Below are 27,603 nucleotides of genomic sequence, written 5' to 3'. Positions count from 1 at the left end.
CAAGTAGTACACAATATTTGTAAAGATTTCTTTTCTTTACCGAACTAGAAAATAATTACAACGTTAGAAGAAAAAAAATGTCCACCTCTTCCACTGCCGGTGCCGGTCGCCTGGGTTTGACTTCGGTGTCTTCATCCAAAGTCGGACGATCGTAGCGGAGAATGTCCTCGCTTTCTGATAAAAAAAAACAGAAGAAACATTTTCCTTCTGTTCATAAATGGAAACAGCGTTGGTCCACTACCTAAATGTCGTCTTCTTCTACTGGCTCCTTTCCCCCTGCCCATATTGTCCTTCCCATCCTGGTTCTGTCCGTCTTCAAACGGGGGATCTCCAACCCGGTGTGCCCAGGCGCTGCCTCTGCGGCCCCGGTCTTCTCCAGAACCTATCCGGGGTAACGTGGCCCCTCTTACCCTCCTGTCGCAGCGGGACATCTGAACGGGGGGATTTAGGGGCATGAAGGAGTCTGCAGAGTTGGGGGAACCAGTTAGTGTGGGGACCCCAATCAAAGTACAAGAGCAGCTATACACACAAGAACATTGATACATGAGGGTTATTTCACAAAAATCTTGCTCACTCTACGAAAGAAATTCCAGTTCACGCGCAGTCCTAAAGGCTAACACTAGAGACGTCTCGCCATTGAAGGATGCTAGAATTTCCTACACTGCTAAAAAGATTCAATTACGTTACTACTTTGAGTTCTTTGAGTTCTGATATGAATTACTGTGGGGTCTAAATTGACCTCTTACATATGGGAGAGCTATTTACAAGTTGCTAACGCTAAAAAAGATACACCGGGCATTCGACTTGTTACAACTGGCAGTTAGAGAGGGGGAGGGGCCAGAAGAGGAGGAACTTACATCCATCTCCTTGGTCGCGCTCCTAACTCTGGGGGGCCCTTCCCCCACCAAACTGCATTTATTTAGGCAGAACAAAGACAAAGAAAGAAAGAAATGCCCCTTTCGGCAGTACCAATATTTGAAACAGAAACGTGATACCATCTGGTTTGGAGATACACACTTTTGGGGAAGTACCCTAAGCCCACCTTACAATTACTAATGGAATCAATGAACCAGGACGCACACACAATTTATTAACACAGATAATCAATGAAGGGGGGAAAAAAGAGGAGGTGAAGCGCAGAATATTTTGAGAGTTTTCGACTGCCGAAAGTCTGGAAGTTACTATACTCTATTACTGTCTTTTTTTAACGTTTAATTAGTATTTAAATGTGTTTTTAGTGAACAGGAAGAGGTTTTATAGCCATTTAGGGTCCACTTTCGGGAAGTCGGGAATGGACCAATTAATTCTAATTTTTTTTCATATCAGGAAAAAAAACTCAGGTATCAAGGCAGATTCTGTGGATCACGTTCAATGTACCGTCGCTGAAGACGTGTTTAGGATGACCACGTCGATTCTGATGATGGTGGTTTTGGTCCGGTTCTGTCCCGTCTTCGCTTTCGTCCGAGCACAAGTGAGCGGAGCTGATAGGTGGATGATAATGTAAGAAATTTCCCAGTCAGGAAACTAGCCGATAAAAGTTACCTGAGGTCCACATTCGAGTCCACATCCGAGTATCCCTGCGGCCGTGCGGTGTTTTGGTCGGGGGGCAAAGATGCTGCCCCTCGAATCGGTGGGGGCGGGCAGACTTCTGTTTTCTTCTCTGGATCGAAACTGGGGGGGAAAAAATGACAACAGACAATAAAATTTGAAAATGCCTCGTAGGCTGCATAATATCAATACATAATTGTAGCCCCTGGGTGCAGAGGTTCAGGGTTCAAGTCCAGCTACCGCAGCCTCCAGTGTGGAGTTTGCATGTTCTCCCCGTGCCTGTGTGGGTTTCTTCCATGCACTCTGGTTTCCTCCCACATTCCAAAGACATGCATGTCAGTTTAATTGGCCGGTCCAAATTGTCCCTAGGTGTGAATGAGCGAGTGAGTTGTATGTCTCTGTTTGCCCTGCTACTGTTAAGCTATAAAACTAACCCTTCTTTGTTGTACTAGTTGACTATATGGGTATGGTTGTGGGTTCAACTAAACTTTCAGAGTGGCTAGAAAAAGAGAACTTTCGAGTCGGAGTTGACAGTCTATTTTTGTTTTAAGAATTGAAGGCTATTCCGCGCGAAAAATTGCGTGTTAAAAGATCTCCTACAACGGTGTGTACTACTCCCTTTAGAGCACAGCACAAACAGGCAGACAAATTCAAATCTTCTATTCACCTTTCAGCGCCAGGCCTTTTTGCTTCTATTATTTTTTTTGAACTATCATTAAAATCTGAATTTTAGGAGGAAAACTTTTACAATACTTGTCATTTTCTTTTGGCCAAGCGTGTGACGTCATCCACTCTGCTGTTGCTAAACTACAACACAGCACCCCGAGGCCATCCTGTTAATCTGTCAAAAAACAACAAATGGATACTGCTGGAAGTGTGAATCTATCTATCTATCTATCTATCTATCTATCCATCTGTCTATCTCTTACTCTCTCTTTATATGTATGCACATCCCTCTATCTCTCTTTTCTCTTGCTTTTTCTTCCTCTCTTTCTTTTTGTCTCTTCTCCCTATGTTTCTGTCTTTCTCTCTCTATGTATCTCTATATCTTTCTCTCTAAATATATATGTTTCCCTCTCTCTTCCTCTCCCTCTTCCTCTCCCTCTCCCTGTATCTATCTATCTATCTATCCATCTATCTCTTACTCTCTCTTTCTATGTATGCACATCTCTCTATGTCTCTTTTCTCTTGCTTCTTCTTCCTCTCCTCCCTATCTTTTTCTCTCTATGTATCTCTATATCTTTCTTTCTAAATATATATGTTCCTCTCTCTCTTCCTCTCCCTCTCACTGTATCTATCTATCTATCTATCTCTTACTCTCTCGTTCTATGTATGCACATCCCTCTATCTCTCTTTTCTCTTGCTTTTTCTTCCTCTCTTTCTTTTTGTCTTTTCTCCCTATCTTTCTGTCTTTCTCTCTCTATGTATCTCTATATCTTTCTCTCTAAATATATATGTTTCTCTCTCTCTTCCTCTCCCTCTCCCTGTATCTATCTATCTATCTATCTATCCATCTATCTCTTTCTATGTATGCACATCTCTCTATCTCTCTTGCTTTTTCTTCCTCTCTTTCTTTTTGTCTTTTCTCCCTATCTTTCTGTCTTTCTCTCTCTATGTATCTCTATATCTTTCTCTCTAAATATATGTTCCTCTCTCTCTTCCTCTCCCTGTATCCATCCATCCATCTATCTATCTATCTATCTATCTATCTATCTATCTATCTATCTATCTATCTATCTATCTACAAAACTCAATTCCAATGAAGTTGGGAAAGTGTGTTAATTGCAAATAAAAATTGATCCAAGTAAATTGCAAATTCTTTTCAACCCATATTTAAATGAATGCACAGCAAAGACAACATATTTATTGTCTTCACTCATAAACTTTATTGTTTTGGGAGAAAATCATCAACTCTGTAATTTGATGACAGCAACACGTGCCAAAATAGTTGGGACAGGTGTCAATAACTACTCAGAAAGTGGATGAATGGAAATCAACCAACTATTTGCAGGTGAACAGATGAATTAGCAACAGGTGAGAGTTGTTACTGGGTATAAAAAAGGGAGACCCGAACAAGCTAAGTCATTCACATGCAAGGATGGGGCGAGGTTCACCTCTTTGTGAACAACTGCGTGAGCAAATTGTTGTACAGTTTAAAAACAACATTCCTCAAAGTACAATTGCAAGGAATTTAGGGATATCATCATCTACAGTCCATAATATTGTGAAAAGGTTCAGGGAATCTGGAGAAATCACTGTGCGTAAACGGCATGGCCGTAAACCATTATTGAATGCCCGTGACCTCCGAGCCCTCAAGCGGTACTGCATTAAGAACCGACATCAATGTGTGAAGGACATCACCACATGGGCTCAGGAACACTTTGGAAAACCACTGTCAGTCAATACAGTTCGACGCTATATCCGTAAGTGTGGGTTAAAACTTTATGTTGCAAAGCGTAAGCCATTCATCAACAACATCCAGAAACGCCGCAGGGTTCTCTGGGCCCGAGCCCATCTAAAATGGACTGATACAAAGTGGAAAAGTGTTCTGTGGTCTGATGAGTCAGTTTTCCAAATTGTGTTTGGAAATTGTGGACGTCGTGTCCTCCGGTCCAAAGAAGAACAGAACCACCCAGACTGTTATGCACGCAAAGTGCAAAAGCCAGCATCTGTGATGGTATGGGGGTGCATGAGTGGCCAAGGAATGGGTAACCTGCACATCTGTGAAGGCACCATTAATGCAGAAAAGTACATTCAGGTTTTGGAACAAAGTATGTTGCCATCCAAACAGAATCTTTACCATGGGCGCCCTTGCTTCTTCCAGCAGGATAATGCCAAGCCACACACTGCACGTCTCACGACAGCGTGGCTTCGTAGTAAGAGGGTGCGGGTGCTTGACTGGCCTGCCTGCAGTCCTGACCTGTCTCCCATTGAAAATGTGTGGCGCATTATAAAGCGCAGAATAAGACAAAGGAGACCCCGGACTGTTGAACAGCTGAAGCTGTACATAAAGCAAGAATGGGAAAGGATTCCACTATCAACGATTCAACAACTAGTCTCCTCACTTCCTAAACGTTTATTGAGTGTTATTAAAAGGAAAGGTGATGTAACACAATGGTGAAGAAGCCCCTTTCCCAACTACTTTGGCACTTGTTGCAATTATAAAATTCTAAGTTTATCATTATTTGCTTATGGAAATAAAGTTTATGAGTTTGAACATGGATAATCTTGTCTTTGTGGTGTATTCATTTAAATATGGGTTAGAAAAGGTTTGCAAGTCATTCTATTCTAATTTTACTGACATTTTAAACTTTTTCCCAACTTCAATGGAATTGACTTTTGTATCTATCTATCTATCTATCTATCTATCTATCCATCTATCCATCTATCTTCTCAATTAAACGAGTAAAAACCTATACTAAAATAAATAAACAACCCTTATAAAAATGATCCAACAATGGGGTATGGGAAAAAAAATGATGCCGACAGATTCTTGCCAGGGACAAATAAAAAATTCAAAAGCAGGCCCACCTTTTGTCCATGGGGAGACTGTACTCGTCGCCGTTCCAGGCGATGGCACGCGGAGGAGAGGGAGCTTCTCCCCAGCTATGTTTGGGTGACTTCATGCCTCGCGTTCCTTTCTTTTGGTTCTGACCTGAAGAAAAAAAAAAAAAAACGCCGGTCAAAAACGGCCAAATTGAGTCAAAATATACCTGATATTCTAAGTTAAGAAGAAAACAAAAAACGGTGGATGAACAATGAGCTAAAATAAGTCAAAAAGGCCGGCAGAACTATAAATTTGATCTAAAAATGGGTCAATTATAAGGCAAATTGAGTGGCAGAATTATTAATTGGGGGGGAAAAATGCATCAATAATAAACCATATTGGGTCAAAAAGTGAAAGATGGAAGAATTGGAAAAAAATAAATGGGTCAATAATAAGCCAAACTAATTAAAATCTAATGAACTGATAAAAAAACTAAAAAATGAATAAAAAAAATAAAAATAAAAAATAAACAATAAAATAAATGATAAATAATAAATTAATAAACAATACAATACATAAAAATAAATAACGAATAAAAAATAATAAATAACAATAAATAATAAATAACATAAGAAAACCTAAAAAACTAATAAGCTAGTAAAATCTGCTAACTGGAAAATAAATAATACTTGTGCCGATAATAAGTGAATATAGTTCAAAAGAAAATTGATCTACTATTTGGGAAACATATTTGGTGAATAATAAGCCGAATTGATTAAAAAAAATGTCAGAAATATGAACTGGATACATTCGTATTATTTGTTTTTGTTTTTTACAGAAGACACAATTTGTTTGGCAATTTAAAAAAGAAATAGGCGGGCTGGTTTTCTAGGACAGAATCGATTTTTAAGGTAATTATATTAAAAAGGAAAAACACACAATTTCGAGAGTTGAAATGATATGACACATGAAATAAACTTTCTATCTTAAGATATAATTACACAAAATCGCAATCCAGTAATTGAATTTTGAAACGAAATATTTTTGGGAGTTCTTTGAGTTTTTCCTTGCCCTCATGAAGGTTTTAGATCAGGGGATGGTGTAATACTAGTCTGTGGTTTGCAATAATCTGATGTCTGTACAGGTTTTTGAAACAAGATGATCAAACATTTTTGCATTGTTTCTAAATAAATGACATATTGAATACAGTTTTATGATAAAATTATAGAACTATTACTTTTATTATTATTATCAAGAATAATAATTTATTCTAAGGTAATTCTGATGAAAAAATGACCTAGAGTTTGGGTTTCAAACAATATGACCCCAAATTAAGGATTGCTCTGAGCAAATGACGTGGTTATTATATATATTCATTCACTAGATCAGGCATACCAAATATATGGCCGGCGGGCCATATCCTGGCCCATTGGATGGTTTTATCCAGCCCGTCATAACTTTCGGAGAATGGCAAAAAAACAAAAACGTTTTTAAGTCATGACTTTGAAAGTAAATGGCGACCAAATAATCCCTCTATCCACTAGAGGGCAGTAAAGGATATACTAGCAGCTTTAGTAGTCCCAGCCTAAAGGTTTAATCTGATGTAGTCTAATCGTATTACCTTAGCACGGCTAAAATTTTTATTTTGTATTTCTCTTTAATTCATTTCAAACCATATTTATTACGAATAAAAATTATATTTTTCTTCATAGCTCTCCCTTGAGTTTGTGTAGCGTGGTGAGTTGGGTCAGGTGTAAAACTGCATTCATCCAACTAAACCAATGAAAGCATTCTATGCCAAACATGAAAATCAGTTTTCCTGTTTGTGAATAAATGCAAAGACTGAAAAACTACAGTATAATAGAGATTTTAAGTTGACATTCTTTTACTGATCCCTCATTAGAGTGTTCGGTAAAGACCCGTTTTTGGTCCAATTAACCTGGGTAACCCAAAGTGTTCTTTTTCTTTCGTTTCGAGAGTCCTGAGCAGCAGTATGGTCTCACCTTGGTTCCGAAGATTATGCTGAATGAGATTGTATTGCATCTGCGTGGCCATCTCTTTGGGAAGCGGGGGAGGACTCGGGGGCTCATCCCAGCAGGACCCCCCTGTCTTGTTTTGAATGGCGGCCTGAATCAATTGAGTGGTGGCGTAGGGGACGGGTTCATACGCGTCCGAAGAATCTCCGCCCGGACTTCCGTAGCACAAATCGGAAGCGTCGCCGCCGAGGTTCACGTCTGTGTAGATGGGCATCCCGGTGACCGGCTGTCCTCCATGATTGTAGTCCTGGCGCTTGACGTAGTTGGCGATGCAATCGGCTGTAGGCAAAAAAAGAGAATGAAAACGTTCATCTTTGGATTCGTACGCCGGGTTTGCTGACCTGGTCGGCTGTACATCGTCAGGTTGTTGTCGTTGCCGTTGCTGTAGTTTTTGAGGTCAGCTTTGGGCCAATTGTCCGGCAACCACATCTGGTTTGCGGGTTCTGCCGGGCCAGGTCTGCAATGAGGGCCGCCAGAGTAGAGGTAAAAATGTCAGTCGTTAGTTCAGTTTCAGGCCAGTCCGAGCTTCTCTCTCGCTGACTTTTTTTTGAATCATGCACCAACCCTCATTTTTCTTAGTTTTTTTTTTTTCTGGAGAATCCGGGGGGATGGATTATGTCCCCCTCTCCCCCTTGACCAAAAGGGTGATAGAATCCATTGTGTGGATCCTCCCCTCATGGACGAATCATTTTTTTAAAAAGTCAGCGAGAGAGAAGCCCTCCTCCTCCTAGCAAATAAATAACTCCTCACAAATGAAATATGAAAATTTGGATTTGCTTCAGGCTTGGTCCCTCAATGAAGTTAATTGTTCAGGTTCGGGTTGGTTAAGGCTTGAATACCCTGTTGTTCAGGTTGAGTTGGGCTGTATTTTGAAGGCCCGATCTTACTTCTACACCAGAGGCATGGCGGTACTTAAATGGACACAGTGTAAAATTAGACTACAAGATGTTGCTGTATTGTGTAGTGCAACTAAAAACGAGTGCTACAAAGCAACAAGGAAGAATACAAACCACGGGGACTGAAAGTGACCAAACTTTATCATTTTTGTTCTCTAATTTCTGTCAGGTTAGTCTTTGCCTCTCCATCTTTGCTTACACAGTTTTCATGTGTATATATGACATTCCAGGATGTTCGGTTTGTATTTTTTTCATATGGCACGTTGAGTAGTGCGAATATTGCTATAATGATCCGACTCCACATATATAAACAAAAATAAATAGATACTTAAATGTAGAGATTATTTTTTCACAGCAAGTAAAGTATTTTCAAGTAGTCATTTTAGCTATTATTATTTTAAAAATCCTCTTAAAAAATTGCTAAATTATCTAATATATTTACTTACTGTGTTGGTTTTCACACTATATTTTGACTAAATATTTTTTCATAGTAAAAGTATAAAAATGATGACAATAAATTAAAACAATGATCTAATATGTTTTGCTCATTTTAAATATATCTTTATTTTTTTATTTAAGAAGATTTGTTTAATTACGTTTGAAAACAGTGGGTGATGAAGAAACTATGTGAATTTAAATTTTGCTGCGTTCGATATCAAAGATCGTCAGTAAAATAATGGTTAGTCGTGAATGGTTTGTTCTATGGTGAAAATAATATTTTACTATTTTCTAAAGATGCGTCGATGAAAAAAGGTTGAGAAACACTGGTGTCATTTTCCCATCAGGTAGACATTGCTATCTAGTGTTTATATATCGCAACTGCATCTTAATTCTCTGCAAAAAAGAATCGAAATTCCCACTTGCCTGGCGGCGCCGCACACGGATTCTCCTCTTTGATATGCAACTGCAAAATAAGACGGAAAAACATTTATTGTTGATGAGCTGTCACAAACTGGGAAGCGCCCTCGGCGAAAAAAAAAACAAATGACAGACAGCAAAAGTCGAAAGTTTAGCACTAAGTTTTGGGAGGAGGGCATAAAGTGCACGCAGGAAAACAACAAATGTTTCGATGATCTCACAATTGTTTGTGACAGACATACGTCTTTTGGAGGGCTTCTCTATTTTTGTCCGACATCAAATATCACCAAGTGGAGGACTTGAAGTGTCTTGGGGTCTGTTCATGAGCGAGGGTCCGCCGGCAATCAGACCCTGTACCGGTCCCTTGTGGAGAAGAAGCTGAGCCTAGGGGCAAAGCTCTCGATTTACCGGTCGATCTACGTTCCTACCCTCACTTAAGGTCATGAACTTTGTGTGGGTCAGGACTGAAAGAAGAACATCTCAGATACAAGGAGCTGAAATGAGTTTCCTCCGCAGGGTGGCTGGATCTCCTTCAAAGATCGGGTGAGAAGTTTGGTCATCTAGGAGTGTAGAGCTGCTGTTCCTCTGTGGCTTCGGAAACTGATAAGGATGCCTCCCGGAAGCCTCCCTCTGGAGGTGATCCGGGCGTGTCTCACCGAAAGGGGGCCTAAGGGACCACCCAGGACACGCTGGAGATACTATGTCTCTAGGCTGGCCTAGGAACGCCTCCGGTACTTGTTGGAGAAGCTGGACCAAGTGGCCGAGGAGGTAGGTCTAGGTAGATGGATAGATGGATGGATGGATGGATGGATGGATGGATGGATGGATGGATGGATGGATGGATGGATGGATGGATGGATGGATGGATAGATGGATGGATGGATGGATGGATGGATGGATGCATAGATGGATGGATGGATGGATTGATGGATTGATAAATGGATTGATTGTCTGTTTTGGGGGGTACTCAAACCCTCACTAAGTTCAACCCAAGCACCCCCAAAATTATAGCATTTTTCCTTAATAAAGAACAGAAATATCTTAAATATGAAAAATGCTAGATAGAAAATAAAAACATTTAAAAAAAGAAATATGAACAACGCAGCATCAAAAATACTTCACTGCATTGAAATGGTCCAGTCCATTTAATTCCTAGCACCACTCTCCCTTCCTCTTTCATTTGGCTAGGGGCACTTGCAGCATTGCAGCAGAGTCTGGGGAGGCTCTGGTGTTTTATGAGAGTATGTTGTAAAGTGTTGATGATGAACAACTGTCATACTAATACCAATAACTTTGTTGCCATCAACAGATATTAGTCTGACTCCGCCCATAGACACACACATACTTTTCGTGGTGGTTCTCACCTTTGGGATTTTGGATTTACTACAGCCCCTTAAGTTATAACTTCCCTCTTTCCGAGTAACTCATTTTTGGAGGTTTTCTGGCACTATGTTTTTGTTGACCTTAAATAGCAATTGTGAAGTGACACATTTTACTAAATCATGGACTGCAGGAATAAAATATTAGCATGATCCCGATATGCTACCCTGTGTATGGTTCTAATTGCACGTTTTTGGAGGATAAAAAGGGGCTTTAGTCAACTTTTGGAATGATTGGCCCAGACTTCTACACAATATGTATGGCGGAACTAGAGAACAATATAATAAATACAATTATAGTTTAAAATAATTTTGGCTTTATTAATTATTGAAATGCTTTTAGATACTTTAGTTTGTATGTGTCTGATGTTTGTTTTCCAGCTTAATTTATTGTCTATTATGACCGCTAAAAATTTAATTTCTGATACAGTGTCTATTGCAGCACCATCCATTTTTTACTTCTAAATCTTGATTTGCCTGCGATTGGCTGGCAACCAGTTCAGGGTGTCCCCTGCCCACTGCCCGATGATTGCTGGGATGGGCTCCAGCACCCCCGCGACCCTACTGAGGATAAGCGGTGCAGCTAATGAGATGAGAGATGAGATCTTGATTTGCCTTGCGATTACCAAAGAATATGACTTTGGTTTTATTTAAATTTAAAGATAATTTATATACATCCAATCAAATCATTTTCATGGAATAAAATGATTGCATTATTTTTTAATTAAAACCAAAATGACCCATCCAATTTCTGGTGGTTTGAAAATAAAACCTGAATTGAGGAAGCTGAAATAAAAAACTTTGACAAAATGACCAAAAATGAGTAGTTTGTTTCATAGAATACTTTATAGTTTAAGGTCTTGTTTTTTACAAAGCAATAAAATGTGTTATTTATGAATTTATTGATTGATTTATTCCAAAAATGATTTATGACCCACACTCACCTGATGGCGTAAAGGTAAAAGACGGCACTGCAAGCAAAGGAAAGAAAAAAACCTTGAGTCAAGAAACATTCAACACATTTCCCCCCCAAAAAATTGTACCTTGGATATAAGAACAATAAAATGGACGGTAAATGAATTCCACAAACCTTTATGGATGCCCGTGTAGGTGCTACGGAGGCCGCTCGGCTTCTTGCGGTGCCGGTACAGCCACGCGCTAAATATCATGAGCACCAACCAGCAGGTGGCGCCAAATCCCGCAATGAAAGACGGTTGCCTCACCACGGCGGAAAGGTGGGACAAGGGGTCTCTCCTCTCACTCAGGTCCATCATTTGCCCATCGGCATCTAGGAAAAAAAATGACCTCACGTAGGACTTGGACTTCCTTGATGACGATTGGGAATCTATTTTCCGGCCTTACCAATTTGAAAGAACGTGACCTTGCTCTTGACTCCGGGTCCTGCGCCATTGCTGGCCGCCACCTCCACACTGTAGCGGATCCCTGGGGCCAGACCGAGGACTAGCACCGAAAAGGTGGAGCTGTCCACAGACTTGTTGACGTGATAGCGACTGTCATTGCCCAGGCACCAAATCTGTAGGGGAAAAAAACGAGATGCCAACTGGATTACATGGGACCTGAATGCCGGCGAGCCTTGGGAGCCTTGGTCACCTTGTACTCCTGAATGACAGCTTCCTCTTCCGACACTGGGGGAGGCTTCCATGAGACGAGGATTGCTGTGCCGTTGCTCTTCGGGCTTTTTGTCACCATGACGTCTCGGGGCGCTTGGCGAGGTGCTACGAATAAAGGGACAGTGTGCAATATTTGACCCCGACCTTTTTGATTACTGAAACAGCGCAAAAGGTTTGGCATTTCTAAAAGAACACGTTATTACTATCTTATCACTGTTATTCCCAGGTTAAATTAGTTCAATCAACCACTAAAAATCTTGCCAGTTGGAAATCGAATTTCCTAGAAAATGACGGAACCAGTCAGCGGGCTAGTCAGTTGGTCATAGAGGGCTACCTGGTGCCCGTGGGCACCAGGTTGGAGACCCCGGTGTTGTGCAACTGAAAACGAGTGCTCCGAAGCACAAGGAAGAATCCAAACCAGAGAGACTCCAAGTGACCAAACAGCACCTTTTTTCTCAAGATGCCAGACAATTATGTAAGATCCCAATAGGTAAGGCTCAGGTTTTAAAATGAACACTAATTTTTACCTACATGTCATGGTTGCCATGGCGCCCAATTGGCCCCGCCCGTGTGGCACCTGCTGCGGCTCGTTGAAAGATTTGCTTCCCGTCTATTTAAGCTCAGTGCGCTCTCTCCTCCTTTGTCAGTCCGTTAACGAACCTCTGCCCCGCAAGACGTGGGTTTTGACTCGGCCCTGTTTTCTGTTGGCATTTCCTGTTCGGTATTGTTTTCCCGTTTATTTTTGTCCTGTTTAATATCGGTTTCCAGTTTCGTTCCCGTCTAGTTTGTCCTGTTTTATTTTGATATCCTGGTTCATTATCAATCCTGTCTGTTCCGTTCTGTCCGGTATCGACCCCATCTGTCCGATAACTAATCGAGCAATTGGTATCGATCTCGTCGGCTCCTGGCTTCCTATCGTTCTACGCCAGACCGCTGTCTAACATGCATGACTCCCCATTTCTCGTAAAATAAAAGGCTTGTGTGAGAAACGTCACGCGTTTGGGTCCTGATCCTGTTCCGGTTTACTAAAAGTATTTACAAATGCACTTTTGTAATATAATGCATGCATGTTTGCTTATTAATTGATTCATTCTTTTAATTTATTTTCATAGTTAAATTACTTTCATTCCCCAATTCGGGTGTACATTTTTAATATAATATATTCTTATTATCATTCTGCAGTAAAATTTAGGAATATTACAAAATACATATATTTTACTTATACAGGTATTTCCAATAAATCAAATATTATGTCCGAACAGAGGAAAATAATTTGATTTTGCAGATAGAAAATCAATTTGCTGGTTTAGATGACTTTAAATGTTTTTGTTGTTGTTGTTTTTTGTTTTTAAATAATTTATTCTGTTCGTTTCAGCATATTTTCAAGTACCAATGGCAGGAATTATGTTTCACCCCATTTCATTAACTTATAATTGATAATATTTATGTTTGTTTTTTTAATTCAAAATGAAAGTATTCCGCTGCAATTCAGTCTTTAGCGCCCTCTACAGAGATTTAAATGAGCCTATGGTCGTACTCCACATTGCATAATAAAACAGAAAAAAAGAAAGAAGAGACCTTTGTTTATTAAAGGATATACAACTAACGCTATTAAATAGAAAAATGAAATAAAAATCATTTATATTATTGTATCATTAAACCTAATTTTCTAGAAAATATGTCTGCTAATTATTTATAATATTTTCAAACTCATTTCTGGTTAAAATACAGTAAGGTAAAATAAAAAAATATATACATGTTAATTATTTTTTTTGAAACATTTGAAAGCCAAAAAAAACACTTTATATCGTATACCACAGCACACTGTTGCCATGGTGATGAGCCCTTCACTAACGCTATTTGGGAGAAACTAAACAGGTTAAAACAGTTGCCTGGGTGGGAGTGGGGGGGGGGAGTATTCCAATAATGGATTATGAAAATGTACCAGATGGTAAATTCACCTTCTTCCAAGGTTCTGATCACCTTCACGTCGCTGTCAGCTCCCTGCAGATTGTGGTAAAAAGGGCGCACTTTGAACTCGTAGATGGTGCCCCCCTTGAGCTGACCGACCAGGACTCCGTCCGGAGGGGGGGCGCGAACCTCCAAGGCGCGCCATTGCCCCTCGGGCCGGCCGTGATCGGCCGAGGGTCTGTACAGGAGCTTGTAGCCTTCGATGGAGAGTGAATGATGCTCCGCCTGGTGCGGGGAGAACAATTCTGGAGGTTTTATACTTTTATTTATTAAAAAAGAAAAGAAAAGACAGGAATCGTGTATATGCATTGGCCCAACTCTGATACCTGGTATCGATACTTGCCTGACCAGAGAAGAAAATAGTTTTGGCGCTTAATCCCTTACGACCTTATGTCACGATTGCCTATTGCCCTCACCTGTTCCCGCTCGTTTGGCGCCAGCTGCAACTCGTTGCCTGATTGGCTACCCTCCTGTTTAAACTCAGTGCTCTCATTCACTCCTGGTCAGTCCATCAACAAACCTCTGCATTTGCAAAGCATGAATTTTTACTCTGTCCAGTATCCTGCTCGTGTATCCAGTATCTGGTATCGATCCCATCTGTCCCGTCCTGTATCTCACTCATGCATCCTGTATCCGGTATCGATCCCGTCTGTCCCGTCTTATCCGGTATCTTGCTCATGCATCCTAAATCCAGTATCGCTCCCGTCTGTCCCATCCTGTCCGGTATTTTGCTCGTGCATCCTGTAACCGGTATCGAGCCCATCTGTCCGGTATTTTGCTCGCGTATTCCGTATCCGGTATCCGTGTTACATGTCAAAGTGTCCTTGGGTAAGACACTGAACCCCTAAAACCCCCAATAGGCAGGTTAGCACCTTACATGGCTGCATGGCCGCTATTGGGAAATGTGAAGCACACTGTAAAGCGCTTTGGGAAGTCTTGACTTGAAAAGCGCTATATAAATGCAGATCATTTCATTTTCATTTCATTTCATATCGATCCCATCTGTGCATCCTGTATCCGATATCGATCCCATCTATCCTGTCCGGTATCTTGCTCATGCATCCTGTATCCAGTATTGAGCCCGTCTGTCCAGTATTCTGCGCGTGCATCCTAAATCCAGTACTGATCCCATCTGTCCCGCCCTGTTCGGTATCTTGCTCGTGCATCCTGTATCCAGTATCGAGCCCATGTGTCTGGGATTCTGCTCATGTATTCAGTATTCCGTATCGATCCCGTCTGTCCTGCTCGTGCATACTGTATCTGGTATGGATCCCGTCTGTCCTGTCTGGTATCTTGCTCGTGCATCCTGTATCCGGTATCGATCCCGTCTGTCCTGTCCGGTTTCAATCTCGTCTGCCCCTGGCTTTCTGTTTTCCCGCGCCTGACTTCTCAGACTAACTTCTTCTGCCCAGCAATCGCCGAATCGCTGGCGCTTGTATTCTCATGCGTGAATGCCCCACTTCCGTAAATAACGCTTGGTGAGAAAACGTTACGCGTTTGGGTCTCCCAAAAAATGAACCGCTCTTTGGCGCTCCCTTGTGGTTGCGGGTCCCTAGCAGCCGCTTAGTTCACTTATGCCTTGGGCCGGCTTTTCCATTCGGTCTCGAACCGGGTACCTTTCATGTTTTAGACGGATGTGCTAACCACTGCACTAGACTGTAGTAATACAATAGGAAGGAAGTTAGATAGGTAGGTAAGTAGTAGGTAACTAGGTAAGTAAATAATATTGGAGCTTGTATAATGTTTAGAAAGGATACATGATAAACACTCCCATGATCCTACTGACTTAATGCATTAGATAGGTAGGATACAAGCGGAATCTAAAATGGACCCTGTTTTTGGTGGCGTCAGTCTATTTACCTTCCAACTGACGCGGACAGCAGAAGACGATACCACGGTGGGCGTGTTGAGGTGGACCACCACATCCCCCAACTCCCTATGGATGTGACCCGGATCCACACCCTCGGATGCGAAAGTGACGTCATCTGCTTGAAATAAACAAATAAATTACCGTCTTATCATGATTGCATATCAAATTACAGTTAAGGTTTTAAAACAGGGTCTTCTACAGTTAGGTTTTCAGAATAGGGCTTTAAATTCAAGTTTTCACATTTAGTTAGTTTTTAACACGGGTTAGGGTTTCCAAAGGATCTACTTGTGGACTGTATTTACCAACTAAGGTTTCAAATTACGGTTAAGGTTTTAAAGGATCTTAAACTACAGTTAGAGATTCAGAAAAGGGCTTTAATGTCAGGTTAGTTTCAGGATAGGGCTTTAAATTTGAGTGTTCACATTTAGTTAGTTTTAAACACATGTTAGGGTTTCCAACGGGTCTAGTTTTGGAGTATGTTTACTAAGTAAACTAAGATTTTAAAGATTTCTCAGTTGATGCAACAGGAGTCGAACCTGGAACGAGGCGGGAAGCTCGTTGGATTCTATTCATTATACCCCCTCTGTCTCGTTCTCTCTACTTCTTTCCCTCTCTTTCTCTCTTTTTCTCTCTCTCTTTCTCTATACCATATTCTCTTTTTTTTTGCTTTTTCAGTCTCTCTTTTACACTCTCTCTCCTTCTGTCTTTCTCTCTCAATCTTATTCTAAATCTTTCTCTCTTCTTTCTCTCTTTTTCTCTCTCTCTTTCTCTATACCATTGTCTCTTTTTTTTGCTTTTTCAGTCTCTCTTTTTCACTCTCTCTCCTTCTGTCTTTCTCTCTCAATCTTATTCTAAATCTTTTTCTCTTCTGTCTCTCTCTCTCTGTATATTTCTCTCCCTCTTTCTCTCTCTTCTCTCTTAATTGTATATTTCTTTTTCACTCACATTCTTCTCTCTTTTCTTTCTCTATTTCTGTCTCGCCATTTCTCTAGTTTCTGTTTTACTCTCCCTCATGTCTCCTCTCTCTCTCTTTTCTCCATTTCTTTACTCATTCTCATTCTTTCATTTCCCTCCCTCTGATACTCTCTCTCTCTCTCTCTCTCTCTCTCTCTCTCCATCTTTTTAATCCGTTCCATCCTTCTGTCTTATTTTAGTTCTGTCTTCCTTTTTTACTACCTTTCTTATTGTCTCTCTCTTTCACTTCTTAATCTAGTAGTCCGGCCCACATGAGTTTTTTTCTGTCATGCAACCTCCAAGCTCAAATGAGTTTGACCCCCATGGCTTATAAAATTCACTGGATTATAAGCCGCACATTCAAATTTCTGGACAATACAGGTTTTTTGGGTCTACCTTATAGTCCTGTAATTACGGTAGACGAATATTTTTATTTAATTATTCAGAAGACTGAATCCAGAGTCAAAACCCACCAAGTGTCCGGACAGAATCCGAGATGGCGCTGGGGTCGCTGAGACCGTAACTGTTGACAGCTCTGATCAAAAAAAGGTAAACGTTGCCGGGCTTCAGGTTCTTCACGACAAAACTCGGCTCCTTCACGTGCTTGGCCACCGTCAACCATCTGCTGCCGAGAGCGTGGCTGCAGGAGATGATCTGGAGTCAGAGGGTTTCGATGGGAACATCGGGGCAGGAAAACTCACCTGAAGGCTTCGATCAGGTAAGAAGTGGAAGCTGGGCCGGGTTCCGAACCGGGTCGCCAGGAAAGAGTGACCGAAACAGGGCTCACGTCGGTGATGTCGGGTTTGCTTGGAGCGCCGGGCAGCAGGTCAGCGCCTGGTGGTCGGCTGCTCTGCGAAATGAGGCCCGATTCTGAAAAAAAAACGCTACACTTTCATACCAGTCAAACTGTATTTTTTTGCTGTACAAAGTACATGTATTATGCATTTTAAGACGTGTACGACGTACAAGAAAATCTGTACGGAAAAACGCAAATTTGTCAATTATGGGTACCATCCAGTATACACCGACTATCATGAACGGCAAATCAATCAAGTCAAACGAGTTCGCCACGGTAGCCTCTATAGATAGAATAGAATAGAATAGAATATACCTTTATTGTCATTGTTACAACATGGGATATATTGTGACAATGAAATTGGACATGGCACTCCAGGTCCACATTTTACAGTGAGGATATAAGGAAAACAAAGAGATAAAGGAACAAAGAAGATGTTTGTACTGTCCTTGTTGTATAAACTTTGTTGGGGCGGAAGTGGCTCAGGAGGTGGATCGTTCGTCTTGGGATCAAGAGATCGCAGTTCGAATCCCGGCTCCTCTGTGTTACATGTCGAAGTGTCCTTGGGTAAGACACTGAACCCCTAATGCCCCCAATAAGCAAGTTAGCGCCTTACATGGCTGCACGGCCGCTATTGGGAAAATGTGAAGCACACTGTAAAGCGCTCTGGGAAGTCTTGACTTGAAAAGCGCAATATAAATGCAGATCATTTTCCTCCGGAGGGGGGGTGTATGAGAGGGTGAGGGACAGACAGAGATGGGCGGATCCAACTAGATGTTTGATCTTACACTACACACGGTCCAGTGTTTTTCCCCTAATTGCTCAGTCCACGTATTGAATGGATTTGGGAAGTACAGTCCATAAACATGCCCGATTAAAGTCGCCGGCGCCGATAAAAGCTCCGTTGGGGTGTGCAAGCTGCTGTTTATTGATAGCAGCGGGCAGGAGATTTAGCGCTATGCTAACGTTAGCATCCGGTCATCGTGACTCCCCTACTACTACTACTGTGCGCATGCGTCTGCCGCTGTAGTGCCTAATTTCGACTCCCCTGCAAAATCCTCCCCCCCTCGCGCTTCCGACAATAATGATCGTATTCTATATAATAAGCTTATTAAAACAAACAATGTATTGTCTGAAGCGCAGCAGAACCTCACAAGGCTTATGAAAAACATGTTTCCCAGTCACAAGGCAGGAAAGGTTTGCATTTTCTGTCCTTGTTAAATAGTCTGTTTGAAAATTAAAATACAAGCATCAATATTGTGGTTTGGTTTACAAAATAGAAAAGCCAACTAATTTTTTCCTCTAAAAATATCTTTTATTACAAATTTAAATCTAAAGTGTTATTAACGGATATTTTAGTTACGCTGATAACAATTGTTCCTGATTTTTTTTAATCTTTTTTTTAATTTTATCATTAAGAATATGTACAGAATGATATAACAGAAGACATGTACAATATAACATGTTAAACTACATAAATAAATAAAAATATGGTGTAAGATTATTTTGTATTTTGTAAGGGAAAATACGACAGTGGAGGTTGACAGGTATGCACTTTATCCACTTTGTTATGTTTATTTTGGTTTTACTTGCTGGTTTATGAAAAAGTAAAAATAAAAGAAAACTGAAATTCAACCCATTAAAGAAAACCTAGTACAAAGCTAGTTAGGATTGAGTTCCTGGTTTGGGCCAAGAAACAAAGGAAAAACAGTAATCCTTCCTCTCCAATTCAAAATAATTGAAAAAATATAGCTAAAAATAATGCTAACCATAATCCTGCTTCATTGATTGTATCACAGTCCAAATGTGATTATATTAGAACTTGTTTTTGTTGGTGGATCATGTTTTTTTTAAAGTATTAAAATAATTCAGCTGATGGCAGATACTTTTACATAAAACAATATTTAGTTTTATTTAAGAAAACAAAAAAAAAGTTTTTTTAGAATAATATTTTTAAATAAGATGATTTATGAAAACCCCAGATTTCTTTCCATTATTGCTGATTTTTTAAGGTTATTTTAGAATTGAATTAAATTATTATTACTCATTTCATCCTTTTTTTAATCAGGCAGTATTTCAAAATATATTTAACTTTTTAGCATCTCAGAGTTGTGAAACATTTGTAGAAAATAAGATCTATTCATTTTGGATGACCAAATTAAGAATTTTGAAAGAATTTGGACAGTTTAGCTCTGATATTATTCCACGAAATGAAAATTCTACGCGAATAAAGATGCAAAAAATATTATTTAAACATATCAGTTCTTGAAATATAATTTATCAATTAGTATCAGTAACACAGCACTGTACACAGATCAATAGAAGGCATGTAAGACAATATTTTCAATAGCATATATTATTTTCGCTTCTTCATAAATTAATTTATCTATTCATGTTTTTGTATCATTTTTTTCAAAACTGTACTTCTTTATCAAACCCTCATTCATAGTTAATTTATTTTACCTGCTATTTCTTTGTATAATTCTTATTTTACTCATGTTGAGGTTTTTGAGTTTTTCCTTGCCTGCATGTTGGTTTAAGATCAGGGGAGGGTGTCATTGTAACCGGTGCAGTCCTTTCAGACATTTTGTGATTAAGGTTATACAAATAAATGTGACTTGACTTGACCTATACAGATTATGTATTTTCAGTTTTTTTATTGAAAAAAATGTGCAGATTTTTTTTTGATTTATTCATATATTTATTTAGTTTTTTTATTCATTTTTTTTTTAATTTTAGAATATTTTTAAGTCCCCAAGACAGAATGTAGAGCTTTGCCAGTATTACCAGACTGGGAAGCAGTAACAAAAAGGAATGATGCCATATCAAGAAACAAAGCTATGCATCGAGTTTCCACACGAATTGTCATCTAGAAAGGTCCTCAAACGACCTTGACATACCGTCTACTTGAAGATATGCTGTCCAGGAAGCCTCCCCATGAGGACTGGAAGCCTCACAGGTATAGAAACCAGAATCTTCAAGCTGAGGAATAATATGACAAGGTGAGTAGCATTATAGTCAACGGTCTCCCTTCCGAATAAAAAATAAAATAAAAAAAATCTCGCACCTTGGCGTAGCGAATCTCAAGTGAGCCGCTTTCTGTAATGGACACACGCGTGTCCGCCGGGGACAAAGACAAGTCGTCCTTCTTCCAGTGGACTAAAGGAGCTGGCGTGCCTGATGTATAACAACCCAAAACTGCAGTGCCGTCTATGGGAACCGTCTGGTTGAGTGGGCCCTGGCGAATTACAGGCGGGGGCAGATCCAGGCCAGCTAAAAAAACACAAGAAAAACGCGATTGAAAACTAAATTTGCTTGAAAAATGTAATCTAGTATCTAATTCAAAGGTTGGACGATCACTTTTTATATGTATTTAATCAATTAATCGAATACCCCAAAAATGTTTAATCCTAATACTATAATTATTAAAAAAAATCACACAAAGATTGTAAAAAACGTACAACAGCATTTTAAGTATTACTGTATTTTCCCGACTTTAAGGCACACCAAAAATTCTCAATTTTGCCAGAAATTTGAAAGTGCGCCTTATATACCGCAGAATATGGTGGCTAAAATTTATAATGCATGCAGTAGTTGTAGGTTACCATACAAGGTTTTCCTGTAAAGTACCAAAGTTGATCTAAATGGCAAAATAATGTATGCGACAGAAATCAAAGAAGAGTATCAGAGCTAAGACCACTGTCATCCAGTGGTACAGATCACACCCTAAAAAACATTAGAGCCTATCTCACTATCAAATCATTTTTACTTACGAAGCCAGGAACACTGATTTGTATAGTGACCTCTGATAGGTTAAACAGTCTTTCCACTTCTTAACTAATAAAAACAAAAAGTCATTCAACAAAATACTATATAAGCTATTTTACTCATACATGCATATTAAAGTACTACGTTATTGACGTACAGGTGAAGAAGTAGGGAGACAGTTTGACCTATCGGAATGCACTTTGAAAATCTGTCTTTATGGCACCTTGTGTAAAAATCTTCGTGGGTGCATGTCCACTGTGAGAGAGATAAACTAAAAAGAAAAATCCAGAAATCACAAAGCATGGTTTTGTAACAATATATTTGTGTGATACATCTGCAAATTATTATTTATACACCTGTGTATCATCTAGAATTCTGACCCTAAAATACCTATTAGTCCGCTCATTAGAAGTCCACCTGCACTCCATTTATCAACCTGAATCAGATGTACCTGTTTGAGCTGCATAAAAACACCTGCCCACCCCATACAATCAGTAAGTATTTAACTTGTAACATGGGGAAGACCAAAGAGACAAAATTGTACACCTCCACAAGGCTGGAATGGGCTACCGATCAATTGCCAAGCAGCTTGGTGAAAAAAGGTCCACTGTTGGAGCAATCATTAAAAAATGGACAAAGCTAAACATGACAGTCAATCTCAATCAGAGTGGAGCCCCACACAAGATATCACCTCGTGGGGTCTCAATAAGTCTAAGAAAGGTGAGGAATCAGCCCGGAACTACATGACAGGTGTTGGTCAACGACCTAAAAAGAGATACTTATTGTAACCATGTCAGACATATAAATCTTTCAAAAAATCATCAATTGTGTTTTCTGGATTTTTCTTTTTAGTTTATCTCTCTCACAATGAACATGCACTTAGAATGAAAATTTCAGACCCCTTCCGTAATTTCTAAGTGGGACGAATAGCAAACCAGCAGGGTGTTCAAATACTTATTTTTCTTCACTGTATATTGTAAGTGTATAAAGAGCCAAACGTTTTTTCACGAATACACTAGGTAGCTCTTACTGTAGTCTCATTTCATGCGACGTATAGTCCGGTATGACAAATATACGGCAAAAGGCTATTTTTGGGGGGTGTGACACACCCAACCTTTAAGGAAGACTCATATCAGCACCGATACTGATACCTGATATTGTTATTTGGACGTAGTTTTTTGTTAGTAAACACCTTTTAATTAGATTTTAAAATGGTGTTTAATCCATATGGTATCAAAAATGCTGTCATGAAGCAATTCTTTGCCAAGGTAAGTATATTAAGTTAATACATGTCACTCACTGTCCGTCACCTCCAACAGCGCTTTACTAATGACACTGCCAGCAATATTGAGAGCCTGGCAGCTGTACAGCCCGCCATCCGAGTGTTGAACATCACTGATGGTCAAGCTCCCCGACTGGGAAACCGAAACCCGACTGAAGGGCTGCGGTGCCGAGAACAAGAGACTCTGCAAGGGAAGGAGTTCAGATTCGCCATTTGGTTGAATTAGAACTGACGTCTGGTTTTGGGCTGGCGGAGCCTTCTCACCTCGCTTCCCTCCCTCTGCCAGAAGATGGCAGGTTGTGGGTTCCCGGTGGCCTCGCACTGGAAGGTGATGGTTCGGCCCACTGCTGCCACCTGCTTGCGGGGGCGTAAGGCAAATGCCGGCGGCACTGCATAGCATAAGCAGATAAATGAGCAAGACATGAAAAGTCACTTCTGTATCTGATACAAGTGCTCCAATACTTAGAGATAAACAGATTTTTTTTCAAATAGATACAGATTGTGTAGTGTTCCTCCCCACAATGATGCAAATACAGTGGAACCTCGGTTTTCGAACGCGTCTGAGTTCGAACAAATCAGAGTCCGAGAAATTCTTGCTTCGCTGTTCGGTCAAAAAATCAAAGTTCGAACGCTGGTAATGCGTGAGTGCGTACGCTAGGGTGCGATGCTGAGCGGCGTACGGGTGTTTTAGCTTCTTATTATGCCTCCGAAGAAAGTCAGTGCAAGCGGAAAAGTTGCTACAGGTGAAAAAAGAAAAGTAGTGCGTACAACTATTGCATTTAAGAAAGAAATAATAGCAAAATATGAAAGAGGTGTGCGAGTGTCTGATCTTGCTAGGGTATACAGCATGGCTAAATCGACGATCAGTACGATAGTACGATAACTTTAATGACACTGTCATGAGTCACTTTAGAAAAGTGCTAAAAAGAAGGTAGAAGCAAGTGTCATTAGATTGGTATTTTAAGAGAAAAGAACATCCTTCCAAACAATAATTTTCCTTCCTCCTCCATCCCTCTCCCCACCGTCTACCTGCACCTTCTGCTGACCACCACAAAGGTAAGAAATCCTATTCATAATTCTTTTCTTTATCCTTTTTTTTATTTTTACACGTTCATGTTAGGGTAATCTTTCGTACGGAAGATTACGATAACGCAAACGTACGATTAGCCTGGGTTAGCTTTATGTTAACGTAAAACATTCAAGGTAAACATTCAGGGTATTGGGACAGAGCCAACATTTAGGGTGTTGGATCGGAGCCCCCTTTCCAATGAACCGCTCACCACTTATTGTGGAGACCAGGGTGCAAAATCACTTGTAAACAACCTGATTTTTTTATTTTTACACGTTCATGTTAGTTTAATCTTTCGTAGGGAAGATTACGAGAACGCGAGCGTACGATTAGCCTGGGTTAGCTTAAGGTTTATGTTAAACATTCAGGGTGTTCGAACGGAGCCCAACATTGAGGGTGTTGGAACGGAGGCCCCTTTCCAATGAACCGCTCACCACTTGTTGTGGAGACCCGGGTGCTAAATGACACGTAAACTACCTGATTTTTTATTTTTACACGTTCATGTTAGCGTAATCTTTCGTACGGAAGATTACGGTAACGCGAACGTACGATCAGCCTGGGTAAGCTTGATGTTTACGTTGAACATTCAAGGTAAACATTCAGGGTGTTGGAACGAATTAAAACGATTTAGCTTATTTTTAATGGGAAAAATTATTTCGGTGATCGAACAAATCGGTTTTCGAACAGGGTTCTGGAACGGATTATGGTCGAGAACCGAGGTTCCACTGTATTTATATATCGTCAAGTCAATTCAAGTCATGATTATTTGTATAGCCCTTGGCAACTTTGCTGCTTCCACTGACTTTCTTCAGAGGCATAATAAGGGGCTAATACACCCGTACGCCGCTCAGCATCGCACCCTAGTGTACCCACTCACGCATTACCGGCATTGGAACTCCGATTTTTTGACCGAACAGCGAAGCAAGAATTTCTCGAAATTTTTAGTCGGACTCCGATTTGTTCGAACTGAGAGGCGTTCGAAAACCGAGGTTCCACTGCATATAAATGCTGATGCATGATGGGAAAACTGCAGGGTGAATATTACATCTGGCGAATTGCAGCTGTAGAGATCACCGATGGTGGCGAACGTGAATTATGACAGCGAACTGACCGTGAACAGTGAGAACGGCAGACGCTTCCGATTTCCCGACCATGTTCTCCACCACGCACGTGTAGGAGCCCTCATCCGAAGGGCTCACTTGGCGGACAATCAAAGTGTGGTCTTCTCCGATTTCTGATCTAAACACAGGGAGGTCAGGGTGATGTCTTCACTGGGTGGAAGCAGCAGGTAGAACTCCAAAAATAAATTCGTAAATTCTTCTCTACCTTCCCTTTGGAAGCTCAGAATCGTCTTTTCTCCAGCGAACTGTCGGAACCGGATCTCCTTGAACAGCACAATGGAACTCGGCGCTCCCATCTGCCAGGACCACAGCACTGCTTGGTCGTTTCAGGAAAGTCGGGCGCTCTGATTGACAAATAGAAAGACTTAAATCTTGCTCTTGTATTCAATAAACACACTGTTTTACAGAACATTTTTCAAAGTATTATTTCATCTATTATATGATTTGTATTTATTTTAATAATCGGGGTTGGGTAGGGTTACTTTAACTTGATTACTTTCAATTACTTTTGGATTACTCCAATACCAAATATGCTAATAAAAGACAAAAGAAACTAAATATGAATAAAATGACTAAATTTTGTGCAGGCTCGGGGAGTAACGGAACACATGGAACGGCAAAAATGATGTTGGCAAGCTGTTTGGATTTATTTTCATTTTGTTTCTGTCGCATTTTATTTTAGTTTTGCCGGAGATCAAAGAGATCAAAGCCAGGAGAGAACGCTTACCACGTGTTGTGAGTCATCATTTAATTCATATTTAGTTTCTTTTGTCTTTTATTAGCATAGTTAGTATTGGAGTAATCCAAAAGTAATTGAAAGTAATCAAGTTAAAGTAACCCTACCCAACCCTGTTAATAATGATATATATTTTAAACATATCATATATTTCCGCTAGCAATCGAGCAACGCTAACAGCTGTCTTGCTATAAAGCGGGCGACTGATCCCGCCTTCATGTGAAAATAAAAGGGACAGTGCATATACTCTGGTAAAATTACAGAAATAATCATTTCAAATTGAGAAATTTTCTAATATAATGATCACCAAAATGTTGTGTTTAATTTAATATTATTTTTTAGTATTTTACTACAGAAGATTGCTGGTTTTAAAGATGATTTCTTATTTTTATATTTTATTGTTATTTTTCAGAAGCTATCCTTTAAATAGTGGCGTGCAAAATTTGAGGTGTTGTTAAAAAGTTTAAACTTAAATATTTTCTCTATATGGATATGTGAACAATGCCCAACTGATTTTGAAGAGCTTTTATACATATATATATATATATATATATAGATATATATCCACCGCGCCTATCTGCTCTTATCTTACTTTTAGCACGGCAACGGAGCACATTGCTGGAGGAAAGGAGACAGGAGGCGGATGGTGGGAAGAATTATTTCACGCGCGTGCCCGTGGTTTTCTTATATTGTAGGATGAAAATGGTGAAAGTAAGAAAGGACTGTTTTAAATGCAGTCCAAATGCCAACCCAAACCCCAAAAAGTGAAGAAGCATTTCACATACTTGTACGCGCAACAAAAGGACCTCGACAGAGGCAGCTATTATGAGGATTTCACCCAGAAGAAGAGTCAGCAAGTACAATATTTAAAAGTTATGATACTTCATTTGACTACATCTTTTTTTTCGTGTAAAAAGACAAACATAGTTATTAAAATTTAAAAAACTATCTATTATGGTGGACAGGAATTTGTTAAGCTCATATTAATTATTGTTTCTTTATTATTTCATTAATTTGGGGGATTTCTTCTCACACTCAGCTAGTAAAGCTGGTCTGATGCTACATATTTATTAGATCTTTTTTCCCCACTGGTAAAATAAAATAAAAATATTACTTTTGAATAGTTATTGAATATGGTGGATATAAAAAAGCTCATTTGAATAACCATTCAGCATTCTTTTAAGAGGTGTGAAAAGGACAGTGGTATGTTCGGACGTGTTCTAAGGGATGGGCAGGGCACCTGTTTGATACGGCAGGGGTAAACCAGTGAAGGTGTTGAACAGAACAGTGTGTTATGCCACCCTGACCCAAATGACATGGCCGCTTTCGTGTGTCCTGTTTCATCTGGAGGGACGAAAGGATAACCAACTTGGGTGTCGAGGTGCTTAACTTATTTGGGTGTTTGGGCATTTGGTTTGGCCATGTTCCAAAAAAAAGTTTGTGTGTTTTTTGCTACATTTTCCTTTTCTTTGTTTTTGTAAATGTGTTTGTCTTGGATATGACCAGGGTAGATAGATAGATAGATAGATAGATAGATAGATAGATAGATAGATAGATAGATAGATAGATAGATAGATAGATAGATAGATAGATAGATAGATAGATAGATAGATAGATAGATAGATAGATAGATAGATAGATAGATAGATAGATAGATAGATAGATAGATAGATAGATAGATAGATAGATAGATAGATAGATAGATAGATAGATAGATAGATACAGATAGGTAGATAGAGATCATTTTTATCCCTGTATCTCTCAATATTTCTTTCCATATTTCTGCCTTTCTATGTTTTTTTTCCATCTTCCTACCTTTCACATCCTTTTTCTATATATCTTTCTACGTTTTTGTTATTTTCGCTCCATCTTATTACCTTTCCATCTTTCGACCTTTCTATCTTTCGACATTTCTATCTTGCGAACTTTCTACGTTTCGACCTTTCTATGTTTCAACATTTCTCTCTCAAACTATGTCCGTCTGTTTACCAGCTTGCCTGCCGGCCCGCCTGCCTGTCTCTCTATCCATCCATCCATATTGTACATTTAATATTCAAGATGATAAGATTATTAGTAGTCTGCTCCATTTTTAGACCTCCGTAGTGAATTCAGTGAGACTTTTCTCACAGCCTCGAATCGCTCCGTACAAATTTAGACTACGGCACCCCAACCAAGGTCATCACGGAGCAACACTGATAAGA

The 27,603-nt window shown here is 39.8% G+C and overlaps 1 protein-coding gene across 4 annotated transcripts in view; it reads right to left on the bottom strand.

Annotated features, from left to right (window-relative positions):
- Positions 1-27,603, bottom strand: part of LOC148349024 (roundabout homolog 1-like) — a 112,565-nt gene that overhangs the window by 3,740 nt on the left and 81,222 nt on the right. For 3 of the 4 annotated variants that reach the window (XR_015847215.1, XM_088320668.1, XM_088320670.1), the window contains 22 exons: positions 24,872-25,010; positions 24,657-24,784; positions 22,741-22,865; positions 22,495-22,660; positions 20,494-20,699; positions 20,327-20,408; positions 17,332-17,500; positions 17,104-17,270; positions 15,667-15,794; positions 13,797-14,031; positions 11,816-11,940; positions 11,567-11,738; positions 11,295-11,492; positions 11,149-11,175; positions 8,832-8,871; positions 7,413-7,528; positions 7,039-7,350; positions 5,080-5,203; positions 1,543-1,671; positions 1,378-1,481; positions 242-463; positions 86-174 (listed from right to left, as the gene is read on the bottom strand). Coding sequence is in view for 3 of the 4 variants with exons in the window: in XM_088320668.1 (XP_088176794.1) it covers positions 86-174; positions 242-463; positions 1,378-1,481; positions 1,543-1,671; positions 5,080-5,203; positions 7,039-7,350; positions 7,413-7,528; positions 8,832-8,871; positions 11,149-11,175; positions 11,295-11,492; positions 11,567-11,738; positions 11,816-11,940; positions 13,797-14,031; positions 15,667-15,794; positions 17,104-17,270; positions 17,332-17,500; positions 20,327-20,408; positions 20,494-20,699; positions 22,495-22,660; positions 22,741-22,865; positions 24,657-24,784; positions 24,872-25,010 (3,203 nt within the window). In the remaining variant the exon portion in view is untranslated. The remainder of the gene's footprint in view (positions 1-85; positions 175-241; positions 464-1,377; positions 1,482-1,542; positions 1,672-5,079; positions 5,204-7,038; positions 7,351-7,412; positions 7,529-8,831; positions 8,872-11,148; positions 11,176-11,294; positions 11,493-11,566; positions 11,739-11,815; positions 11,941-13,796; positions 14,032-15,666; positions 15,795-17,103; positions 17,271-17,331; positions 17,501-20,326; positions 20,409-20,493; positions 20,700-22,494; positions 22,661-22,740; positions 22,866-24,656; positions 24,785-24,871; positions 25,011-27,603) is intronic. The other variant, XM_088320669.1, reaches the window with a different exon arrangement.

Source organism: Urocampus carinirostris, chromosome 17 (assembly GCF_059441175.1).
Source record: "Urocampus carinirostris isolate Australia breed hairy pipefish chromosome 17, RoL_Ucar_1.0, whole genome shotgun sequence".
NCBI classification, from domain to species: Eukaryota; Metazoa; Chordata; class Actinopteri; order Syngnathiformes; family Syngnathidae; genus Urocampus; species Urocampus carinirostris.
The sequence above is the reverse complement of the archived record's forward strand: the minus strand, read 5'-3'. Positions and strand labels throughout refer to the sequence as shown.